We start from the raw sequence: 23,798 nt of genomic DNA on the forward strand, positions 1-23,798 counted from the left end.
AATAATAAATTAATCCACAGCAATATTGGAGCCATCTATTACCGATGCCAATGGTGTTCATGGATTGTCGTTATTAACTCTGCAAATGCATTTGATCTGAATTGTCGCATAGCACTTGCCGGTTAGCTCCACAGCCAATATATTTATCCTGAAAGCTGGGACGTGAAGAATAGGGGAAAAAGATCTTCGGCCGTAAGCCAAAGACCCAAAAACTGGTAGCCAAATTAAACACAAGAAGAGGCGGTGGAATGTGGACATTTCGGGGGGCTTTAAGGTGATGTCGCCGCAGTGACAGTGGCAGACGGAAAGGCACACCCGAGGCTAGACCATATGGCAGACGAAACATGTATTTACGAAGGATATTGATTGATTTATTGCGACGTCTCTGGCTCTTCACACAAAATAAATGTCGCACAGACACACACATTGGCGGCTTGGGCATAATATTAAATGGAGCTCCAGGTTCTAGGATTTGCAGAGGCGACTGCAATCGTATTTATGCAGCCTGTGAATTTATTTTTGGTATGTGTCAGGGAAAGATCACGGAATAGCCTAATAGACTCTACTCACTCTGTTTTCTTTGGTAGTGTAAAGCGCTTTCTTTATAAACTTACCTGAAAGAGAAAAAAATCGAGTTTAGTGATTGAATAAGCCATAAACAATAAATCATAAATATTAAGGGTTAATTTCTATTTCAATCAAACAATGTAGTCCTATGGCCTAAAAGACGTTCTATGTGCTCGACCACCATCCTCCTCCTTGAAAGCTCCTGGTTCGAGCACCTAATTCCCACATCATCAACAATTGACACCACATGACGCACATTTTCGGCATATGTATGTATATTCGTTTGGGACAGGGAGCCCCTTCTGAATGGCAAATATGCATAACGGCCTAACCCAAAAACTATTCCTGGCCCTGTAGCCCTGTAGCCTCCACTTGGTGGATATCCACTTCCCCGACGAAAACAAAAACCCTAAGAACCGAAGAACTGAAAAAGCGATAGCAAAACAATATACAAAGAAAGAAGAGGAGGGGGTGGAGGAGTTTCTGGCGCAAGGCCAATTCATGGCACAGACACACACTCAAACAGGGTCCCATGTCTGGGTAGGAATCATACATAAAACAACCCAAATGGGGAGGAGGAAGCAGATGGATTGAGAGACTGGCAGTGAACGCCGCGCGTATAGGCAGACTGGGAAAAGGAGCAAAGGAATTACTAAGTATTTTGTATTGTTTTCGATTGTTTGCTGGCAGCCGAGCATAAATATGATATTGATGAGGATGCACACGGAACAAACACACTCACAGCCCCAGATAAAGGGCACCAGAAAGTAAGAAACAAAACGAAAAGATTTTCCTCTGTTTTTGTGAGCATTTTATGCAAGGGTAGGGCCCCAATGGGTTTGAAACCGAATGAACTGGTGATTTTGGGAGCCACTTTAAACAAACGCGATGCTCCGCGAAAGTTACAATAAAAAGACCAAATCACGAGGTACTTAAAGAGAAGGAAGCCTGGAAAGCGTACCAAGTCCTGAAGCAAACACTTATAATGGATCCCTCATTCCACTCCTCACCCACTCTCTCTATCTTTCGGTTTCTCTACGAATACATACTTACAGCCATATAGAAGAGTTTGATTCATTGCCTATCCTGCTCCACTCACCCACTTGACACCCGCCACATTGTGGCTCTCCAATCAGCGTGAGTTGATTGAACTTTACATAATTTAGAACGACGACAACGACGACGACGACGATGATGATAGCCTTCTCTCACTCTGTCTCGACATTTCTTTTCATACCCGACGGCATCTACTTGGTCACTGCCTCCAACTGTTAAATTCACTTATTAACCAAGTTTTTCCCTACACTTGTAACCACAATATGGCACTTTACGGGTTCTTGATTTAGAGTTCATGCCTATAATTATTTTCTCCTTCTCCCTTTAACATTGTTTCGAGTCCTAGTCACTAAATAATTATAGGCTTTTGTTGCTTTTTAATACATTTTTGCAACTTTTTGACAAAACTGGCTGCGTGCTTGAATATTTAATCAACTTTTTATACACATATTTGTGTTTTCTTAAGCCCTTCTTTCTAAGCCAAACACACCCATGTCCACCGTCACGTGTAAAGCGATGATGTAGGGCGGACTTGCACCTGCAACTTTGTAGACTAACAACTATGCCACTCAGACCTCCTTCCCATCGTGTTGGCATTTAAAAGTTAGAGCTCAGTGGTGCCGGCTCGAGAAGGTGTGGGCGGGTGTTGCCGAGTGACTGGCATAAATCACTGGGAGTGCCACGCAGTATGCAACATTATTTTTAGTGCAGCATTGTAAATACTCGCTGCAGCTTTATGGCTCTAAAAACCTAAAAACGAAGCCAGGTCTTCCAGGTCTTTTTTCACCACACGCATTTGGCAAAGTTTTGGCTGGTTCAGTGGAGCAGTTCCACGTAGGGGGCCAGTTCTTCTTCCCTGTAGTTGACAACACCACGTAGTCAGAGCCAACAAAACATTAGACAGCGTTATATTAACCCCCTGTGATCGACTGCCGTGGAAGGAGTAAAAGTTGATATCAGTTGCAAATTTGTACTTGAAACTTTATACCTAACTAAATAGGACAGTGAAAACAGATTAGACCTTGAATTAAGAAGAGAAGAGAAACGCCATCAAACATGTTAAAAATAGAATCAGGAAAAAAAATCTTCATCTCCATCTCCACCCATATCCTGGATAGCTCGAACACAAAAAAAAACTGAAGAGTAAAATCTCCAGCTCACGCATGCTTCTCAGATGCAGTTAAGAGTTTGGCCTTTTCCTTGGCTTGTAAATTGCATTTGCAGCCAATTTACACAAAATTAAATTGAATTTACGCTACGCTTGCACAAAATATCAATGAACGTCATGTAAAGAAACAACAAAAAAAGGAAGAAGTAGAGAGGGAGAAAAAGAGAGAGATTGAGAGAGGGAGACCAGAAGGCATGTCCATGGCTATGGGAGGACGCTTCAGTGCACCGCAAAAAGTCAGCTGCATTCTATCAAAATTCAAATAGTATTTTCTTTGCTCGTCTCCTGCTGTCGTCTGCTTGTTTAGCATGCGTGATGGAGCAGGCAGCAAAAAGCGACTTTCAGGACACAAACGCCATCCCACACCTCACACCTTGCCCTCGCCCCACATCGTTGCGAGTCTATGCAGCTTGTCCATGCAGTTTGTTGCATGTTGCATGGCTAAACAGGAGAAACAGAGTGAAAGAGTGGGCTGGATTGGAAGAAACACGGACAACAAACTTTAGCAGCCATCCCTATGTTTGTTCCACGCATTTTGCAGGACTCGGGTACCGAGCAAATCACAGCAGAGATTCTCCACATACGTGCATAAAATGAATCAAAACTTCAAGCAGCAGAAGGCGGCAAAGTAGATCCATCTAGCATACACATGTGTTGAAAGCTCGAAAGGGGTGGAGTGTCACGAAACATACCATATATTATTTAAAATTTCTCAAGTAAAAGCTTAAAATTCTCTCTTGTAGAAACTAGCAGGATCAATGAATGTTCAATGTGTCTTTTTAAACTTCCAAAACTTTCATCTTTACTTTCAACATTAATTTCGCTATTTTTTAATATACACAGCACGAAATCTTTAAAGCTAAAGGATGCCTTTTGTTTTGATTAAAGATAACGTTATAGTCTATGCTCCAGTTACACATTGTTTTATTATTTCGATTCCTGCTTTTTATTGCCGTCATAAATATAACCATTAAATAAATGATCTCAGGTGATTGAAACCCCTTGACTTGTGCATTGTGCGTAATTATTTCTGTCGCAATAACGGAAAAAGCGAATTTTAATGATGATAATAATTGTTAATTTTTATCATAGAGAGCAATTAATTTGTTTCCCATTGATACTCTTTGGGGCCACATTTGGATTGAAGTTTGGTCAGGAATTCTTTGCGTTTTATACGCTTCTAGAGTGTGTTATGAATCTGACCACTCAGACATAGATGTATGTATGTGCTAATGTCCATTTTCAAAATTATATTAGCTGGATTGATTTATATGAAAATCCTGAAACAGGGAGTTATGCATATGCATATATGTATCATATGTCTGCCATAATAATGGCACTCCATTACATTTGGCAACCATTTTCCTTCCATTTTCTACAACCAAAAACGCTCTGCAAGGATATCAGATTATTCGGCTATCAAGTGTCCAAGTCTTTCCTTCCTATTTTTTGATATCATTATTATGGACATTAAGCATAACGTTTCATGTTGCTGTTGTGCTGCTGCTGCTGTTGTTGTTGTTTGCGATGTCTGCGGTTTTAATCAGGGATCGCTTAAAATATGCAATTAATTGCAATTGTCGCTCGGTACTTTGGAGCCATAGCCGTTGTCTGTGTTTACCTTTGCCAGGGACAGCAGGCGAAACATGCAACGAAGCCTCATAACTTTTCCATATGAATATAATTAAATTGTTTAATTTCTCGCACAGCAGTGGGCTCCAAAAGAATGCGGACAGGCGTTAAGCAAAATATTTATGCATTGGCAATTACAAAAAAAAAACAACACAAAAATTGTCAGACAAAATGGATGTGCTGGCATTTATGCGAGTAGTTGGGACAGGACAGGAACTTACAGGAACATTTTAAACAATCCCACCCTCACTTAATGTCAGAAGGATCTACAATTTTTCATTACATTGTCAGAGATATTTCAGTTCCAACTATGCCCATTGAATTTTCAAAGATGTTCCATATATGACTACTACCTATTACCTTTGGTTTTGGGCAGTTTTATCATAGTTACAAAGGTGAGATTGTACTTGTTATCTAAGAGTTGGATGCCTCTGAAAGGCTTGCATTTTTGAGCTTTAGATACTCTGTGAGAGAGCCGAGGGTTTCTGACATATATTGCATTCAATCCTTGACTATTTGCTCTTTTTAAGCATTTCTGAAAGCTTGCGTTTATTTACAAACTACTCGACATGCTAACTCTCGTTAGTTAACCCTTTAAAATGTTTTTTCCCTAATTTCTGTAAAAATAGTTTCCCAAATAATTGCTTATTACAGCTGCTGGCTCATTAATTGCCTCCGGGAAAGTGTCGCCCGAGTAACTTTTTTGCCCCTCGCTTCTACAGTGATAAAGTGGTTGGAGGAAAGTTCCGGACAGTGTAAACAGTTTGGGGTGAACTTTCGCTACCTTCGCTGACGTCACGTAAAGCAATTTAACAATAATTAAGCTTATTACCAAAAGCAGTTAGCGGAGCAGCTTTCCGACTTGATTTGGACCAGTGGCCAGTGCCAAAGTTCGCCAGGAAGCCCAAGCCATGAACGATGGAAGAAAGGTCAAAATCCCAAAAAGTTGGCACGTGAGATGAGAGATAGATGAAAAGAATGGGAAACGGAAGTAGACCATTTGGTACCATGTGGTCGTCTCACAGATCCTGTTCCTCCGTCTGCAGGCTTTTGGCGACACTCTCGTTTTGGAATGCACACGGAATTCTCAATTCATTTTAATTTCCAGTCAACACCTTTGCCGACGATTTCATACGAGGCGGATGAAGTTGTAGTAGGGAGCAGCAGGGATGCTGCATCTAGGGGAGTGTAATTATCCTTACATTCCATTTTGGTATGGTCGCCCTTAAACTTTCCCTGCTTTCTCTCCCTCTCAATTAAGCAAAAGTATGCAACGAGCACGAGTCTGCGAGGAGCCCAAAGTGCTTAAAGAGAATGCAGCTGGACAAGTCCAGAGGCTGAGCTTCGAGGGCATTTACCTTTTACGTTTGCAACGGTACACAGCACGTGTGTGTGGCGACTACAAATCACGATAGCCAGAAAGGGCACGACGACGACTGCAGCGTCTTGTTTGGCATTTACGTGATGCACATTTAAACTGCGAGCGAACAACATGAATTATGCCTCCGTGGAGGTGGATTGAGCGGCACTAAAGGTTGCCGGACTTGCGAAAACTTTGCTAAATTGTCAGGAAAAACTGTAGGCGAGTACACAAGGGAGACGTGGAACTGCAGCGGCTCTGAACGTATGCAAAAGAAATGGCAGAGAGCTGCACACGTGCTGAAAAAATTGATAGATGATTGAAGGCAATACAAAAAGGCACGTGTTCGACACACGCCATGCCACTGCCCCTGTCAGGGGGTCCTGGATAACCTGGAGCCCGTTTTGACGCCAAAAACGGAAAATAGCAATTCAAAAACTCGGCACAGGTAAAAATACTGACACACGGCAAAAGAGAGAAGGTGAGTTAGGGTGTGTGTGTGTGGGGATCCTAACTCCAGGATCCTGGGAAAGAGCCCAGGCACAAAAATATTCATGTGCAAAATGCCGTGTGCTCTCGTCTCGTCTCTCGTCGTCGTGGCTCTGGCGGAATTTGCATAAATTTGGCATTTGAAAAGCTATTCAGCCTGATGGAAATGATGACGAGGGCAGAGCACACACACAAACACCGTTTCCCCCACCGAACATTGACACGACCCCCGATGATGAGGACGATGATGAAGAGGCGCCTCTAGCCGGCTACCACAAGTTGGATGAAGCCATTAAATGCTTGCACCGCACATGAAGACATATCCAGTGGGAATGCCCAACGCGTCTCGACATCAAGATACCCGGTACTTATGTAGTCTTTATGTGTGTATATTTACATATGTACAAGCAAACTCAAAATACTTGAATCAAAGGTTTAATGGCAGAGAACTGCACAAGTGATGCAACAATTGATTGATGATTGAAGTCAATCCAAATAGGTGCTAACACCGGTGTTATTTTTATACCCGGTACTCGAAGAGTAAATAGGGTATACTTATTGTATTTTGGCGAATAACGGTTGTATGTAACGCACAGAAGGAAACGTTTCCGACGCCATAAAGTATATATGTATATTCTTGATCAGCATCAATAGCCGAGTCTATGTCTGTCTGTCCGTCTGTCCGTCTTGTTTGTCGGCTAGTTCTCAGAGACTATAAGAGCTAGAGCCACCAAATGTTGGCTCCAGACTGCTGTATGCTCACACTGAAAACAGTGTATTTCAAAAATGAGCCCCGCCCCCTTCCGCCCCCGCAAAAGGGCGAAAACCTGCCAAATCTACAATTTGGCATCTACATCTACAATGAAGATAACAGAAAACTAAAAACGCCATTCCGTAGGAAAAGACCATATCTTTAAGATTACCAAATTGGGATCCGATTGGATCATTATTATAGCCGGAATAAAGAAATTAATTTGCAGTGGCTAAGCCAACCCCGGACCACAGCTTATATTTGTTTTTTGCACATCCTCTCATCCCCACTATGCTTCATGTAGTGAGCGGCCTCTGCCTCTGCAGTGCCTCTGCAGACTGTGTCTCTAGGGGAGGGGGGCGATCTAAAGGAGCGTGTTGGCGTGAGAAGTGATGTAGATATAGATTTAGATGTTGATGAAAGATGTAGAAAAAATGTAAAATTTAAAATTTAAAATTAGAAAAAAATCTTTAAGGTACAGATGTTCTACTGAGTACCGGGATACAAGTTGTGACGCGTAAGAAGCGTCTCACACGTCCCTTCTCGTTTTAATTTAGTAAGGGCGAAAACCTTACTAAAGAAAGTTGTCAAGAAATTAGTTGTAATTTGAACTCAATCCAATCTCGCATTTACATTACCATCCTTAGTTAGTCGTAGAGAAATGCTTTGTGTAATTGTTATGCACAACTTGATCTAGGGGGATGTAGACAGCCCTGACTTGTTGAGCCGCGTAAACTTTACGATTCCCATAAGACCCACTAGAAACTATATTCCTTTGTTCCTTCCAATGTGTAGATCGAATTATGCCTTGCACGAACCCTTTAGAGTTTTATGCTCGGATTATTATTCCCTCTATCACATTATATCCTCGACTAACTACCTTCCTCTTCTTAAATCTCGTATACTAGCCTACCTCTCCCGTAGTTAGTTTAATTTTAGCTTTGTCTTGTTTCTGACTTTGATAATTTTGCTTGCTTAGCTATAGTTGCTCTAGTTTGGTTGTGTTTAGTTCTAATTTTCCTCGAATATTAGCCTAACATCTAGGCCATCGGTTAATCGCACCGCGCGTCATGCGGCAGCGCCCCTCGGTCGGTTGGGCGGGAGGAGGGCTGCGTTCTGCTGGGTTCCGCGCGTAACAGGCTTTGGCTTGGTGTCGCATGGACCACTTGATGGTGCAGTCATTGCATATCAACGTCCAGACAAACTAAAATGTTTAACTGCGCATTTCCTGGGGCTCAGGTCATGCCAAATTTCTCTTCTCTTACACTCTTCTTTAGATAGGATCTATCACTAGGATTAGGAATAACATTTCCAATAATTATGTTGGCTGTTTAAGGAGGCCTAGCAGCTGGTGGATGGTGCAGAAATAGTTCCTAATTGATACATTTTAGAACCCATCCAGTGCCATTGTTAAATTCTTGCTTCTTTGGAGGATAATCAAGCTTGTCGCTGCTCTTTCAACACAATCAGTGGCGGCTGGACCTAGCATGCGGGGATGTGGTATTAGTTTTCTGACTTCGGGGACTTGACTGTTGTGTGTGGGGGGTCGCAGGTCACCTACCAATTTGTTTTGACTAATTTGAGCAGGACACGGCAACGGTTTCACTTGCTTTTGCATTTTTTGCGACTGCACCAGTGAACTTGTTGTCGATGTTGTTCTTGTTGTTGAGGTTGTTCTCTTTGTTGAGTTACATAATGATGTTGAGGTTGTTGCTGCTGTTGTTGTTGTTGCTTCTGCATCGCTGGCTGAGGCATGCAATGGCTGTTAGCAAATCGCACGAGTTTTACAAATGTCGCGCAAATTGCTGCGACTGCTCGCAATGAGGCAGCCCAGACTCGATTGCTGATGCGATTCCTGCTGCTGCTGTTGCTGCTGTTGCTGCTGATGGCTTTGCAACTGCAGCCGCTGGCCAACACACAGACGGGGATAGGGGTACCCAAAGGCATGCCTCTGTGTCTGTGTGATATGATGCTGCTGTTGTTGTTGCTGGTGGTGGTGCTGCTGCTGCTGATGCTGTTGCCAGCGCATGCGCCGCACGCTCAGTGCACCGCAGGGGTACGCAACCTGAAAGAGAATTTATGAGAGATTCAAGAGAGAAACACAAGCACAGAATGTGGCACAACACTCAAAAGAAAACTCAAAGAAAATATTGCACTCTTCTTGCTTGAAATGTGGAAAAAGATGGCAAACAAAACAACAACAACATCAATGAGCATAGGAGGGGTATTGGAATATATATAAGTATTGTATTTATCAATATACATATACAATATGTATATATATATATACATATATACATATACATATATATATATATACATATATATGTACCAAAACCAAACATATATATGTATATATGTATATATATATATGTATACATATGTTGGTTTATATATGACAAACAGAAATCTTGATCATTGGAAGTAGCTTTGCTTTTATATAGAGTCTTAGGAGTACAATAGAATAGAGTAGAAACAACATCAACAACAACAACATCAATTATAGAACAACATCAATATATGGAAGTCAATAACAACATCGATTTATTTATATATAACTTATATTTGTTTGTATATGTATTGTAGGCAGACATCCCCATCGGGTCACTCGATCCCCTTCCTTCCCTCCCTTCCCCTTTAAAATAAAAACCCAAATTCATGGCTCATCTGGATTGGTGAAACTTGCTTAGAGACTTAGATACATTTAAAAGATACACATACACATAGATGGTACACATAATCGTATAAATATGACACTTACCTTTTACAAAGAGACATTTTCGTCGATATTATAAATATATTCAAGAGTAACAAAAGTGCACAGAGGAAAGTGAGAAAAAACCATTAACAGAGCATGCAAAAATTTTATGTTTGATTATATCTAAGATGCTTTCCAAAAAAAAAAGAAGAAAAAAAATTATTTTTGTAGTTATTATATTCCGTACCTGTAATTAAAAAAGCAACATTAAAAAAAAATAAAAAAGGATATTTATAAAAAAAATTAATATTACTATTATTCATCATCAAACAATAAAGACCCGCTAAAGAAGGCTCGACTCTGTTCTACGTACACTTTCCATTACTCAGCCAAGTTCTGAGTGGACCATAAAAATGAGAGAAAGTGTGGGAAACATTCAAATTAAATGGCAAGCCCAAAGGAACAGCTGAACAGCAGCCATTAAAGCAGCCACTCTATAAAAAACAATTTCCATTTTGTGAAAAAAAAACAGACCAACATTTCAAAAATGTTTACAAAAAATAGAGCTCTACAAATGATATTGGGAAAAATGCCAAGTGGCGTGGCAATGGAAACTGCATCAAATAATTCAAATTAAAATAACGGTTGGCGCTGGACGTGGACCAAAAGCATATTGAACTAAGCCAACCAAAAAAAGGCATTAAATACAATTTGTTATACGGTAAATGGAAAAACAGCAAACACATTTTTGGGTGTGATAAAAAATAATTGAGATATGAAAGGGAAAACGTCGCCGTCGAAATGGTTTATGGAAGGACACCATACAATTTCCCAAAACCGACTCCTCACTGTATCCTTCCCACATAGAGTATAATTACAAAGCGAAACGTCCGCAAATGGCAAACAGGGACTAGTCTTTTGTGCTGTCCGGATAGGGCGTGGAAAAATATTTAAATTATTCAATAAAATATCAAACCAATTCTATATAACGTTGCCATGTGGCGGGAAATTCACTTTTTTCAGTCTCTATTGTTGGCCGTATGTATTAATAATATTAATCTCGCTGATTGTCTGCCTTAAAGCCGTGGCGCAACAGTTGTTCCTTTTGCCACTGACTGAATGATGTGCAAAATATGTTAGAGCACCTCTTGCGGATCCCATTCCAACCACGAGAATTTTCACATTTTTATTACGTTGTGCGGTACTTCAATAAAAATGTCGCGTATTTGGCTTTCAAATGCATAAGGAGCTCCAGCACCAGCACCACTCTGTCGTCTGGCAGTTTTCTAATAAAATATATTATTATACATGCGCCTGCATAAAATATTCTCTTTGTAGTCGGGTGTCGGCCACATTTCATGGATTTGCCAAAGTTGAAAATTGCTTTTACTGATGCGGAGGCTCCTGCGCAGACAATTTTTATGGCTGCCACAAGAAGATGCCTCTTCTCACATTAATCAAGTCCTTTTCCTGATTATGAGCAAGGTATTGTGGTTTTCGAGTGGTTGTGCGGGCTCCCGCCTCTTCACCCTTTTTTGGTCATACTTTTTCCAGTTTTAATCTTTGCTTTTCTGGCGCGTTCCCTAATTTTTTCTCGCTTAAGCGTTACTTTTCCTTTGACTGCGCGATTTATGCTTAATTGCTTCTTTGGCTCTCAGTCTCTCACTTCTTCCTCTCTTTCATTTCAGCTAGTAGAGAACCAGCAACAGAACACTTTTAAATCGAATGTATAAGGATTGCCGCAGCTAATCCCCCAACAGAAAAGGAGGGATTTCGGAGAAGCCAGTCGCGACTTCCCTTTCCCCCGATCAACCGAGCCACTTTGTTTCTTTCTTGTTGCCGGCATGAAACCGCAAAGAGCAATTCGTTGACCATAAATTTCCAGGCGGACTTAATTGCCAACAAAGCACCCAGAAAAAGCTAGTAGCTTTCTTGGGTTGTCTGAAAAGGACCACATATAAAACTCTTTAATCTAGCTAATATGCAAAATGAAGAAGTGTCCCCTGATACAAGCTCATGTATAAGGATAAGAGTTAGTCCTTACATTTCATGAATGCTTACATGGTACTGCACTCGACGTCCGTGAGGGAACTCCGAGTGCAGCCAATTTTCACATTTGAATAATGATCAATTCGCTGGAGAGGTAACCCCTTTTAACAGACTTCGGCCTATCTTAATTAAATATCTGCAACTAATTTGATAAAATAATTATTAAACTGGCAGTTGCATCGGAGTGCGGAAACTATCTTAAATCTACCTCTTCTCTCTCGTTCTGAGCTGTCAAAAAAATAGGCTAAGCTATTTTTTCCTTTTAAATGTTCAATTCCTGTTGGTCAGGAGACACATGGACCCGTATACTTAATTAAAAGGCCATCCGGCCAAGGAGCATAAAAAATTCTTCTTCATCTGCCCACTGGTGCTTCGCCGCAAACCTTTACTTTCCCTCTCCTGGTTTGCCTGGTGTGAGTAAGCGAATTCATTTCCCGCTTTTGGCCGTTGATTGATATGCCAATGAAGCGAATGCCGGGCTCCAAGCTGAATAGATGTAAGCCCAGACCGAGAAACCGGCACAGGCGCAGGCACAGACCCCAGCGCTCATGTTACGCCAGTCCGAGCCAGACCAAAGAAGAAATGCTGAAAAAATCTAGTTCGTTAGTCCTTATACTAAGCGGGACAATAGCATACATTGCGGTCCATTCGCCGACGCAAAATCAACAAAAATGCAGATGGGGCCAGATAAATTGCCAAAGTGAAGCGCCAAGCACCCAAATCCCAATCGCTTTTAGCTCTCTTCTCTTCGGCTCGTCTCGCTTGAGGTCTGGACTGTCCAACAATTTGGATTATTTTTTTATGGGCACCCTCGACAAAACCACAAAAAATGGCTGCTGGATGTTGGATGGAGTCACAGGCGAGGTGTGTAGCATTAAAGTCAAAGGCCTTTTGGCTTTCGATCCTCTTGCGGCTTTAACGGCTGAGGGATGTATGCTCTTTAGCTGAAAGTGTCGCAAATTCAGGCATTAAAGATTTTAAATTATGCCATCATTAATTTAAAACAAAAATCTTGAAAGAAAAGTGCTCTGAAGAGGATAATAGGAAGAAATATATCTGGACAATTTTTTTTGCTAAGCGCAAAAATGTTATCCAAGGTCATACGATTTGTAATGTAGTGCATCTGTAGTGCGCATTAGAGCATAAATTTTGAATGTTTTATTGAGCAATCTTAATTTATCGATCTTAATTATCGAGCTAAACCTAATTTGTTTATTTGAACTAAGCTCAATCCATGGTTTTCACTTTCTGCAACTAGAGACAAGTTCAATTCGAATGCAGGGCATTTTGTAGCCGTTGACTTTCGCCAGAGCTTCTTACTGTCTTTTTTTTTGGGGCGCGACATGAGGGGCGTGCTTGATTAATTGCAGACTGTGGTTAAATCGTTTTTTGTGCTGATTTCGGCAGTTTTTCTGCTGTTAGCTATGCTTCTTTGCCCACTTTTTTTCCCAGCCTGCTCTTTCGTGGAGTATGAACACGTAAGCAAAAATATTTTACAGCTGGGCAGCACAGAAACACAATGCTCAGCCCTCGGTCCAAGACAGAGTAGAGAAGCGGGAGGAACGACAACGCGAAATTGCCCGAATAAAAGTGCCTATTGCCGGTGTTCTGATCATCCTGCCTCATACATATATCTGTTCCGGCTAAAACTCTGCTTCGGGGTCTTTTTTCTGCTGTTGAGAATTAGCAAAAGCCCGGGACCATTTATCAATTTGATGCAGCTGTGGGGCACTACACAGTCCCATTCCCAGCCGTAGAATCTTAAAGTATGCGCCACATTATTTACTGCATACATTTCGTTGGCTTAGTTGCTTGTGGTTGGGATGGGGAGGGAGGTAGGGAGGATATGATACTCAGAGCGGAAAATAGGAGAGAAAGAGGGAGTGGTTCGGCTGTGGCGATTTCCGACTGGCATTTCTTTAGCAGACACTTCCTGGTCTAAGGATTTCTGGCCGACTGCTGGCATGTGTGCAAAGTTACTGCCCACATCCTGTATCCTGTCTCGCTTCGCTGCAAATATTTTTCATTTTCGAAAAAATTTCCGTTATGATTTCCTCTCCGCCGATGTACCGCCGTGTGCTCCCACACAATTCGGAGCAGTTTTTTATGCTCTTTTTTTATTTTTCTCTTTAGAAATTTGAATACGACAAAGCAGCGCATAAGAATCAGATAAAGCCAAACTGCCAGTTGCCATGAAGTTGAGCGGTGCTCCAGCTACAGCTACAGCTCCAGTTCCAGTCCGTTCGCCCTTCCTCTTATTTGACTTTTCATTTTTATGCTAAACTGTTTCCTCTCTGCGGACAGGCCGCATTTCATTTGCACAAAAAACTTAGCCCCATCCGAGCCATGTTTTGAAGCGGAAAACGGAAGTTATATCGTCCGAGCGACGGCCGGGTTACAGCAGATTGCATGCGGGAGGCGACACCCGATCCTTGAGCCGTGGAGCTGTGGGACTCCACTCATCAAAGCACTCTCGATATGTTAATTACCACTCAGAGAATGGTTGTTTCAAGAGTGAAACCGGTGGAGCAGAGCCGAGCTCTACTCCATGAATCAACTCTTGTGCACCCCCTTTTTCCTTCTTCCTTTCTTCTGCAGCAGCGACAGCTGAGCAAAGGCTGAATTACCCTCGCTAAGAAAATTTAAATAAGAGCTGCCCTTAAAAGTTTTTGCAACACACACACAGGCATAGAAATATAGATAGACAAGGGGTACAACGAGCTAAAAGTTCCATAAGAACGCAGGGAAGCAGGAAAAACGCCATACCAATCTCTGTCTGAGGCTAGGGCTAAGAAAATGTAATAAATTTCTATACCAAAAACGACCATAAATTTCCCACTCTCTCTCTATGTCGAAGAGTGAGACAACTAAAATTTGAAAACAAAAAGAGGGAAATGGAGTGGGAGCTTGTGATAGGAAAGCCAACCATTGAGCCCATCTTTTCATCCATCTCTCGTTTCCAGAGTTTTTACAATTGCATCTACAATACACAAAACATTTTGCATATTTAATTAACTTTTCTGTTTTCGGCCTTTATTTTTAGTTTGATTTTTCTTTTGGTTTTTGTTTGTCGCTTTATGCAAACATTAATTTCGATTATGAATTTTAGACAAAGACCAGAGACAGCAGCAGAGCCAAAGGGCCATGCAAACTTTGAAGACATGGGGCACAAAGATCTCTATGTATGCTCTCGAGGAATGCAGAAATTTATATTTCAAACTACAAATTTGAATGTAAGTTACCAGCAAAATTAAACATTTCATAATAAGCCATTCACCAATTTAATCATAATTTTTCACGCCAATTTCCTCACTATATTCAGCAATTTCAATTAAATGGCTTAAAATTCAGCTAATGCACTCTTCCGGGGAGACAGGAAAATCATAAACCTAAAACATACGTTCCCCACACGTATTAACAAATTTACACGTGTTAAGCATTTATGGGGGAAAGCCAATAACAAAAATAAATACATAATAAAAAATTCTGAAATGAATCTCTTAATTTATTGACTATGAAAATTGTAATAATAATATAATTGCCTCCCTATCTGACCAAATCAAAACCACCAGAGGGAGAGATAGGATGACTTTTGCAAAAATATTTTATCAAAATTACAAGAAATGCAAAATAGACAAATATACAACAACCAAAACGATGAGCAAACAACAAAATGCAGTTTACAAATTTTGCACTTGGGCCGTGCGTGGGATCGAATGAGGGGGTATTTACTCTATATGGAGGGACATGCAAGAAATTGATATATTAAATGGAGGTAGTGTCAGAAATCTAAAACTTTGTGAAATAAAAAATTAAGATAATGCAATGGATATCGAAGCATTCAATACCCAGGCAGATCAGAATCAAAACTCGTGTGGAAAGCAAATAATAATTTCGCCTCATTTTTTGAAATAATCTGATAAAATATGGAGAAAATATGAATAATCTTTTTATTATTATATTATTATTATAATTAGGGTACAACAAACCAGCTTTGACATCCGATTGGATATTCTTGGAGTATTGTCTTGGATTTTATGCAAATTTAGTTAACAGAAAGCCAAAAAATCAAACAATTCACAAACCACCGCAACAGACACTTTCCAGAACTACTCTACACAGTGGGACTCGAGACCCGCGGTGCTTACCCCTGATATGGCCTGCTTGTCATTGAAGAGTGGCGTAGCCTGTGCGGCGGATGAGGTGGGCGAGCTGGCCGCCGTGGCCGTGGAGCTCTCTGGTGTATAGTATGTCAGGAAGGCGCAGCCTGCAAGAAAAGATGGAAAGGGAAGTGTATCCAGAATTAAAGGTGGAATTACATTAAGCAAGGAGCAGGAGGAGATGTTACAGAGAGATAGAGCATGCTGAAAAGCAACTACTCCATGATCTTTGATGACAAGGACAAGACCTGGCAGGAGAGCGCGGATAAGTTGAAGATACGCAAATATTTTTGTACCACAATATAATGAAGTTTGAAGATTGTGATGCAACTGTCACTTCAGTTAGCCTTATAAAGCCCGTTTAATAAACAATCCTTGTCTGGGATTTTATGCAAATTTAGTTAACAGAAAGCCAAAAAATCAAACAATACACAAACCACCGCAACAGTCACTTTCCAGAACTACTCTACACAGTGGGACTCGAGACCCGCGGTGCTTACCCCTGATATGGCCTGCTTTTCTGTTCGACAACAAATCGAATATGAAAAGAGACCTATTACACTTCGAGTACCGGTATAATAATAGGAAATATGAAGTTTCCCCACTAATCCTATGGAAATGGTGTCTGTCTGCCCTTTTCGTGTTTATCCATGTTTCGTATTATTACTAAATTAAAGCTTTGCTGTGTGGGGTTGCTTGGTTGATGAGGGGGAGGGTGGTGAAGCGGTGATGGGGTACGAAGTGGTGTGTTTCCCTAGAACCGCACATAATTTCCAAACCTTTCCGCGCCTTGCGTGTGGAACGCGTCAACGTGTTTAGCACAGTTTTGTGGCCATTTTCATAAATCCGTGTAATATTTCCTTCTTTCTGTTTTACTGTCGAGCTGTGGTGACTGTCAGGTGTCGGGTGGACCTCTATACCCACCTCACCTTAGCCTCTCTACCACTGCTCTGTCAGTGCAAACATGCAGTCTGCCAACACAAACCCCATCTGTGGTATGTGGCTCTAAACGTCACCCAATCATGCCCCTTAAAAATGTGTTGTATTTTCAGCCCTTCTCCCTCTTCAGGTGCAACAACAATTAATTATTAATTTTTAGGCACGTTTGGGCCAGGCCTTGACGCTTTAGAGTCTGTTTTTGGTGGCCTTTTGTCTGGCAACAGACACCTCCACAGACCGCAGCATGCAACATGTCAAAAGTTGAACGACAAGTGTTGACTGTCAGCGCCATATAAAAACATAAAAATTGTCGGCACATTGTTGCAGTTCCCGGAAATTATTAGGAGCTCCCTAGCAGGAAAAGCGGGAAAGAGAGGCAGGGTGCACAGCTGCCAGTAATTAAAAAAAGTAAAACATAAAGGGAACAGCAACGAGCGCAAAAGGGTCTACCAAAGGGTCTGGACTGCCTAATGAGTATATTAATTAATAAAAGTGACCCTCTTACTCGCACGGCTTCCATGGAATGGAATTTGGCGCCACACACTAATTGCGGGTCTCCCTTGAAAAATAGCAGAGAACTAATCCAGCTACACTGTCGAAAGAAATTCATTAATACGTCGATTACATATGTACATATACATTTGTGTATGTGCCCGCATGTCGATTCCCAGGGAAATACATATACATATGTACATACATATGTATGTACATTAGGTTTGCGCTTATTTGTATAGATGGTTCCTATGGAAGCTTTATCATGTATCGCTCTGATTGAATCGATTTTTTTTATACCCGGTACTCGAAAACTTAAGAGGTATTAAGTATTGTATTTGTGCTCGAAATTGGATATGTAACGCACAGATATGTATACATACATACATACATATATACTTGATAAGAATCAATAGCCGAGTCGATATAGCCATGTCTGCCCGTCGTATTTGTCGGCTAGCTCTCACAGACTATAAGATTATTTTAGTTTATTATTTATTTATTTATTTTTTATTTATTCATTTGATCTCGAACAGACCAATTTTCAAGGAATAGATGGGGTTGGACTTCCAACGATCGCGATGTAAGCCAGCAGGTGCTTTGATCGATAAGGCTTTTTCAGGCGTATCTCCCAAAAAATAATAATGATGCAAAAATAATTGCTCCTTTGAAAAGATAATAATTATATGTGAGTTATCTTTACTGGAGAGCGATGAATCGGAAAGTACAGATCTAAAGTAATTTTTCTTTACATTTATCCTTCCTTCTTTCATTTTTTTTCATGGCAGAATACAAGCTAGATTTGTAAGCCCTGTGTTACATGCCGTTGTTTCAAAACACATACAGTTAACTTTATCATTTAGACCCCAAAAATATATTGTTTCGCAAGCAGCTTCAGCTGCCGATTATACCGGTCGACAGCTAAGTTTTGGAACCGCAAGGAGTTGATCGACTAGCTGTCCTGATACTAAAATGGGTAGTCTACCGACTACTTCGTTACCACTTATGTCTTTATCTTTTTTCCGTCCCAGTGATTCCGGTTTGAATTCGGCTTTCAAGCACTGCGCCAATAGTATTTGTACTCACTCTTTCATAAAAGCAATCGATTTCACTGCAAATTCGTATAGATGGGCAAATGTTTAAAATTCGGTAGTAACTTCTAAAGGGATTATTCTCTTTATCTAACTGAAGATAATATACATAAAAAGGAGTCCCGTTTGAATAAAAAAAAAATACATTTTGGCTCAGCCTAATGTTTAACCGTCTCTCTCTCCAAAGACAAATTGAAAGACGATTTGCACACATTCCATTTCCGTAATTTTCCATTGTTCATATGTATGAACATATGTAAATCTTTGCTTGAATAATGCGCTATTTTTGAGACATTGCTGAAATTTTTCTTAAGCGTTTGAATTACAGCTCGTAATTATAATTAAAGTTGAAACACAAATCTAATACCGCCATTTTTTTCCAGGATGTACCATATGCGAACTTTGTCGTAGAAACCATGAGTCTGAGAAGGTTTCTGCATACTTCAACGTCCGTCCCGATTGTGTATGCGCAGAGTGGCTTTTATCACAAAGCGGCTTCGCTCTATGAAGGGAAAGGAGCAAAGCTGCCAACGATTTTGAAAATGCAATTTTTATGACCTGCCAAGGCACCATAGTGACTCACAAACACTTGGAGAAGAGCAAAAGTTTTATATATTACAGAGTACGGAAAATATTTGCATTTTATAGACCTTCTCTCAGTGCACCTCTGTCCCTCTTTTATTGGTGTGAGCTCCGCATTGTTTTGCCCATTTTTTGTAGTCGCGACAATTTGCGACATGTGCGTATGCTCCTCTGGCCTTCTGTAGCAAGACTTGAGTGCCAAGTCAGTTGAGTGCCTGCAAATTGGCATCGTTTAAAGGGCCACCCCGCCATCACAACCCGTTTCCACTTACAAAGCTGCCTCTACAATGTTGTTAACTGCGCTGTAAGCTGCTGGTCAAAGCAATTAGTTGCTTAGTGCCCTCCCAGTCAACAAAAAAAATGGGGAAAGGTCCCAACTAGCCTAATTTGTACTCATATGGATGTGAGCATTCATCACTCTGAATTTATTAACCCACATTAACCACTTTCACTGGAATTCCTTTCCGCTTATGTGGCTTTTGTAATGTGCCCCCGAAGCATGATTTTGTGGGGCCCACAAAATTTTTCACTCACAAATGGAAGAGTACACGCTCGCAGGATCTCTTTTGCGGCTGACCAGGGGACAGGGGCAAGCGTTCACTCGTGTATTTACCTCAGCCCGCTAATGAATCACTTTTGCCAACCCACTGACCGCAGACTAGAGCACCACCAGGGACCAGACCACCGAGCACCACTTTCGAATGGTTCTGCCACTCTGCGGTTCTATAAGCAACAAAGAAGGCGAAAAGTTGCGACTAGAACGACAACTGAACAATTTAATTAGCATAAGTTTCTGCCATGCTCATTCAGAATACTCTTCACTCTGTGTTTCACTCCCTCTCTCCTGGACACTGATTCTCTTAGCTATGGAAATTGAAATATCAAAGACCAGAAATGTTTTATGCATTTTTATTTTGTGCAAATAAGTTTATTTTATTAAAAGTTTCAAAAGTGAGAGAAACAGAAAGAGAAATGCAAGTAGGCACAGAAAAAGAACACCAAGCTTTCAAGAATTTTCACGGTTTCTGCTTAGACCAAAGGATACCCTGCCCTTAGATTTATTCCAATTCTCACACATTTAAAGCTCTGCCCTTGATAGTCTCCAAGGCCTTAGTGATTATCCGATATTAAATGATAAAGCAACACACAATTGGTAGGGTACCGTCCAACTACAGGGTATGAAAAGTATAGAAACCTGCAACCATAGTCTCTTTCTTGTACCCTGCCTACGGTTCCTGTCAAAGTCATTGAAATTCAGTGCATGCATAAAAAATTAAGTTGAGAGAGAACTGAAATAGAATCAGAAACGGAAACAGAAACAGAGGCAGCAACAGAAGAAGCAACATTGGGGCGAGGCAATTTAAAGTCACGCCTTTTGAGCTGGCCAAAAAAGTGCTCGAGTGCACTCCAGCGATGCCAGGAGAGCCAGTGGGGCAGCTTTGATGAGTTGCAATTAAAATTTGTGGCTTGGCCTTGCAACTGACGGTTGCAGGGGCATTTGCATCCAGCTGATTCTACCACCTTTGACATTTCCCCCAACCCTGAGGAGAACAGCCAAACTACATATTCGTGGAAAAGTAAATAAGCTTTTGACACACACTATGAGTACCCCTGGCACTGATACTGACAGTCCGACCCTTATTTCGACAGAAGAGAGCTTTTTAAGTCAGTCGGTCGTGTACATTAAATTCAATTGAATATTTTATAAGCTGCCAGCCAGACAGACGAGAGTGGAGTGCAGGGAGAGGCAACAATAGCCATTGAGAAAAGAATGCGCGAACACGAAAAGCGGCAGCCAAAACACAAGTGGCTCACATCAAAACCCACACACTCACGCTGTGTCTGTAAAGTAAAAGTAAAAGCACAATTTTTGGGGGTCTGGAAGGGCAAATGCCTGGTTTCTAGTGAAGGTGGCATCCTGATAATAGCCGCTGAACTTTGCTTTATTACAAAAAAAACAGGAGTGAAATGTTGGAAATGGAGTGAGCTAGGGAAATTGCACAGTCAAAGTTCAAAACAAACCACAACAGGCGGCAAGTGGCAAAAAAAAAATGGCAGGGAAATAAAAAGAGAGAACGGATCTTGGGACCGAAGCCTGAGATACTCTAAAACTAGAAAGCTGAAAAGTTGTATGACCGTGCCAATAAACTTCAAAATTGCCACTCAAACAAATGTTGCCCAAAATAGGTAAGAGGAAAAATGTAATGGAACGGAAAGACGGCGTCTCAGGGCCCTACCAAATTGCCGCCTTATTAGTCATCCATGAATTATGCACCTCCAATTGGTTGAAACAGATGCACCAAAATGAGGGCAAGGATAGAGTAGAGCTCGTATTATCTAATATGCCACAGGCGTCTAGTAAAATAATTGGCGTTCATCCGACCCATGGCAGCAATGTGTAGATGAAGGAAGGTCCTTATATCTTATTCATTAAGTTATTATGTGTTTAAACCTCACACAATACAATATGAAGAGCTTCTAAAGGAGTTTGCTCGCTGGCTTTTATTGTGTATTGGCAGGGCTAACATTCCACTCAGGAATCCCCTTCCAGACTCTCAAACCTCTGTGTTGGCTCCTCTTAAGTGCAGCTTCGAGTTACTTTTACCTTGCCCTTTGCTCCCTCCACGAGAGGTACACAGGAAATTGTTATGCTTAATGACTTTTCTTCCCGAGACTATGTTCTATCGAAGTAACAGGTAGGAAAAGCCTTAAATGTTAAACGCTGCCCCTTTAATAATTGATTAGTTTGTGGCTCGTAGCTGGTTAAGTCCTTCTGCAGCCTTCTTTTTTTATTCTGGCTGTGATTAAATCACTCATTCCCCATTCCCCATGTTCTCCTCGAGTGTTCGCTCATACGGGTATGCTCAATAAGCAAAACTGGTACCGATTTCAGGCTTTCTGTAATTTCTTCTTTTTTGCTCTTTGTATTCGCTGGGTATACTTTTTTTAATCATAACATAATGGCCCAGCATTATAGTTAATGGATTGCAAGTGTTGCCAGGCGGCATCTTTCGTACTCGCTCTTTGGTTTTTTATCTTGCAAAAAGGCAAAGAGCTTCCCCATCTCAATTCCCTTTCCGCATCCTGGCCGTCGAGGGCTTCCCATATGAGCAGCTGTGGAGTCAGCTCCCGGTGTGCCATTGCTTAATGGCGCTAGTTGCCTTTTAAGTGTAATTGCCGTGACCCAAGTGTTTGTAATGTGAACGAATTTCTGCGAGTTTTACCAAAAAACACACAGAGCGGGAGAGAGGGATATCAGAGCTCTCCTGCTGTCCTCTCCCAAGCCTGTCTGCTGCTTTTAAAATTATTACTATATTTGTAAATATGCCCGCCGCTACACCATGGCCTGACTTCCACCCCAGAGTTAAACCTTTAAACGCTGCCCCAAACCTAATTCCCTTTAGTTTTATACTCACTTGCAATATGCTCGTTGTGGAAGGCCAACATGTTTACTGTGTGTCCGTTCGGCTTTTCCGGTGTCCAAATATAGCCCGTTGTAGTACGATGAATTTCCTCCTCCGGCGATCCTGTTTGAGATCCACACTTTGATTTTAGAGAATCAACTGAGTAAAATGGTACTCTGGTGTAATTTTTGTCAATGTCTTAAAAAATACTGCAAAAAGATATTCATTTAATAATATTTTAATATTAATATTAATTTAATGTTAATTTAATTTAAGTTTTTAGCTTGGGATTACTATTTCTTTATATGTTTCTTATGTTTTTTTTTTTTGATATCTCCCCAACAATTAAGCTTCAATGCTGACCCAAGTTGTGTAGTTCGAACTATTTTCTAAATACAACTTTCTATCCATAAATTTAGTGCTCAGCCGATAGCTATTATGACTTAAAGGGTTCAGGCTGCTCTTTCTTTGGGTTTCACAAAAAATTAAGACCATTACCATTACTTTTAGGAAATAACTTTTAAGTGGCGTTGAATCCCAGTAAACATACAGACACATGAAAATTGCATTGTGCAGCAGCAGGGGGCACACTTGGCAGAACCCCTGGTATCCAGTCGAAAGGTACTACCCCTCCGATTCCTGGCAGCGTCGGCTCAGCGAAGCGCACACCCACCCAAACGGAAGCACATGCTGCGGAAGTGAATTTTTTGCTTCCGTTTCTAGCGCCGTAAGAAGCAGCAGATGACGGGTGGGGAGTGGACGAGCGAAGCAGAATGACTTGGATGTGCTACTCTGGAGTAGTAGGGGGAGTGACGGCATTGAGAGCATGGAACACATACATTTTTAGGGACAGGCGGGACAGGTCCGGACAGGCGTTCAAACAATCAAAGCTAAATGTCAAAAATACAATATGGACGAGAGTCGACAGGCAGCAACAGAAACTAAAACCAGTGGAAAAACACTCATTCACTCAGTCCGCCAGTCATTCATTCGTGCATGCAGTCAGGCATTCAATGAGTTTTTTAGTCAGTTAGCTGAAGTTAGTTAACTGCCATGTCAAATAGGCACTGAAAAAAGTTAAAATCGGATTACGTGTGGAGAGAAACTCCTCGCCAAAAATGTGTTCTTAAATTGAAAATTCCTGCAAGTGGTAGTACTTAAGTACTACGTACTAAGTACTTAAGTAATTAACAGTCCAATCATTTTTCTTGACAATGCAGTGTCAATGCATGATCATGGTATTAAGGACAGTTCCTTAGAACGTTGTCAATATTTTAATAATTCGGATTTTGCTCAGTGAATAATTTAGAATCCTTTCCATAGCCGTACTTTGTGTTTACTCTTATTTAGCAATGATCGG

The 23,798-nt window shown here is 41.1% G+C and overlaps 2 protein-coding genes across 3 annotated transcripts in view; both read right to left on the reverse strand.

Annotated features, from left to right (window-relative positions):
* Positions 1–8,691, reverse strand: part of LOC117895768 (CUGBP Elav-like family member 4) — a 272,251-nt gene extending 263,560 nt beyond the window's left edge. Inside the window, exon 1 of one of the 2 annotated variants that reach the window (XM_034803653.1) lies at positions 8,585–8,691. In XM_034803653.1, the coding sequence (XP_034659544.1) occupies positions 8,585–8,641 (57 nt within the window). In that variant the 5' untranslated portion in view covers positions 8,642–8,691. The remainder of the gene's footprint in view (positions 1–8,584) is intronic. The other variant, XM_034803645.1, reaches the window with a different exon arrangement.
* LOC117895771 (mastermind-like domain-containing protein 1) lies at positions 8,679–22,603 on the reverse strand. The gene is made up of 3 exons (XM_034803667.1): positions 22,451–22,603; positions 15,919–16,037; positions 8,679–9,088 (listed from the first exon to the last, which is right to left on the reverse strand). Exons 1-3 carry the CDS (start codon positions 22,479–22,481, stop codon positions 8,789–8,791), a joined length of 450 nt encoding a protein of 149 aa, XP_034659558.1. The 5' UTR covers positions 22,482–22,603; the 3' UTR covers positions 8,679–8,788.
* Between the last annotated feature and the right edge of the window lie 1,195 nt (positions 22,604–23,798).

The sequence above is a fragment of the Drosophila subobscura genome, chromosome J, assembly GCF_008121235.1.
Source record: "Drosophila subobscura isolate 14011-0131.10 chromosome J, UCBerk_Dsub_1.0, whole genome shotgun sequence".
Classification (NCBI taxonomy): domain Eukaryota; kingdom Metazoa; phylum Arthropoda; class Insecta; order Diptera; family Drosophilidae; genus Drosophila; species Drosophila subobscura.

What these genes read in the sequence shown, in the direction of transcription:
- LOC117895771 (XM_034803667.1), bottom strand. Translation starts at nt 22,481, where the DNA reads ATGTTGGCCTTCCACAACGAGCATATTGCAA. An exon ending in CCACAACGAGCATATTGCAA is followed by an intron (nt 16,038 to 22,450) that starts GTGAGTATAAAA and finishes CTTTTCTTGCAG; the next exon opens with GCTGCGCCTTCCTGACATAC. An exon ending in ACAAGCAGGCCATATCAGGG is followed by an intron (nt 9,089 to 15,918) that starts GTAAGCACCGCG and finishes ATTCTCTTTCAG; the next exon opens with GTTGCGTACCCCTGCGGTGC.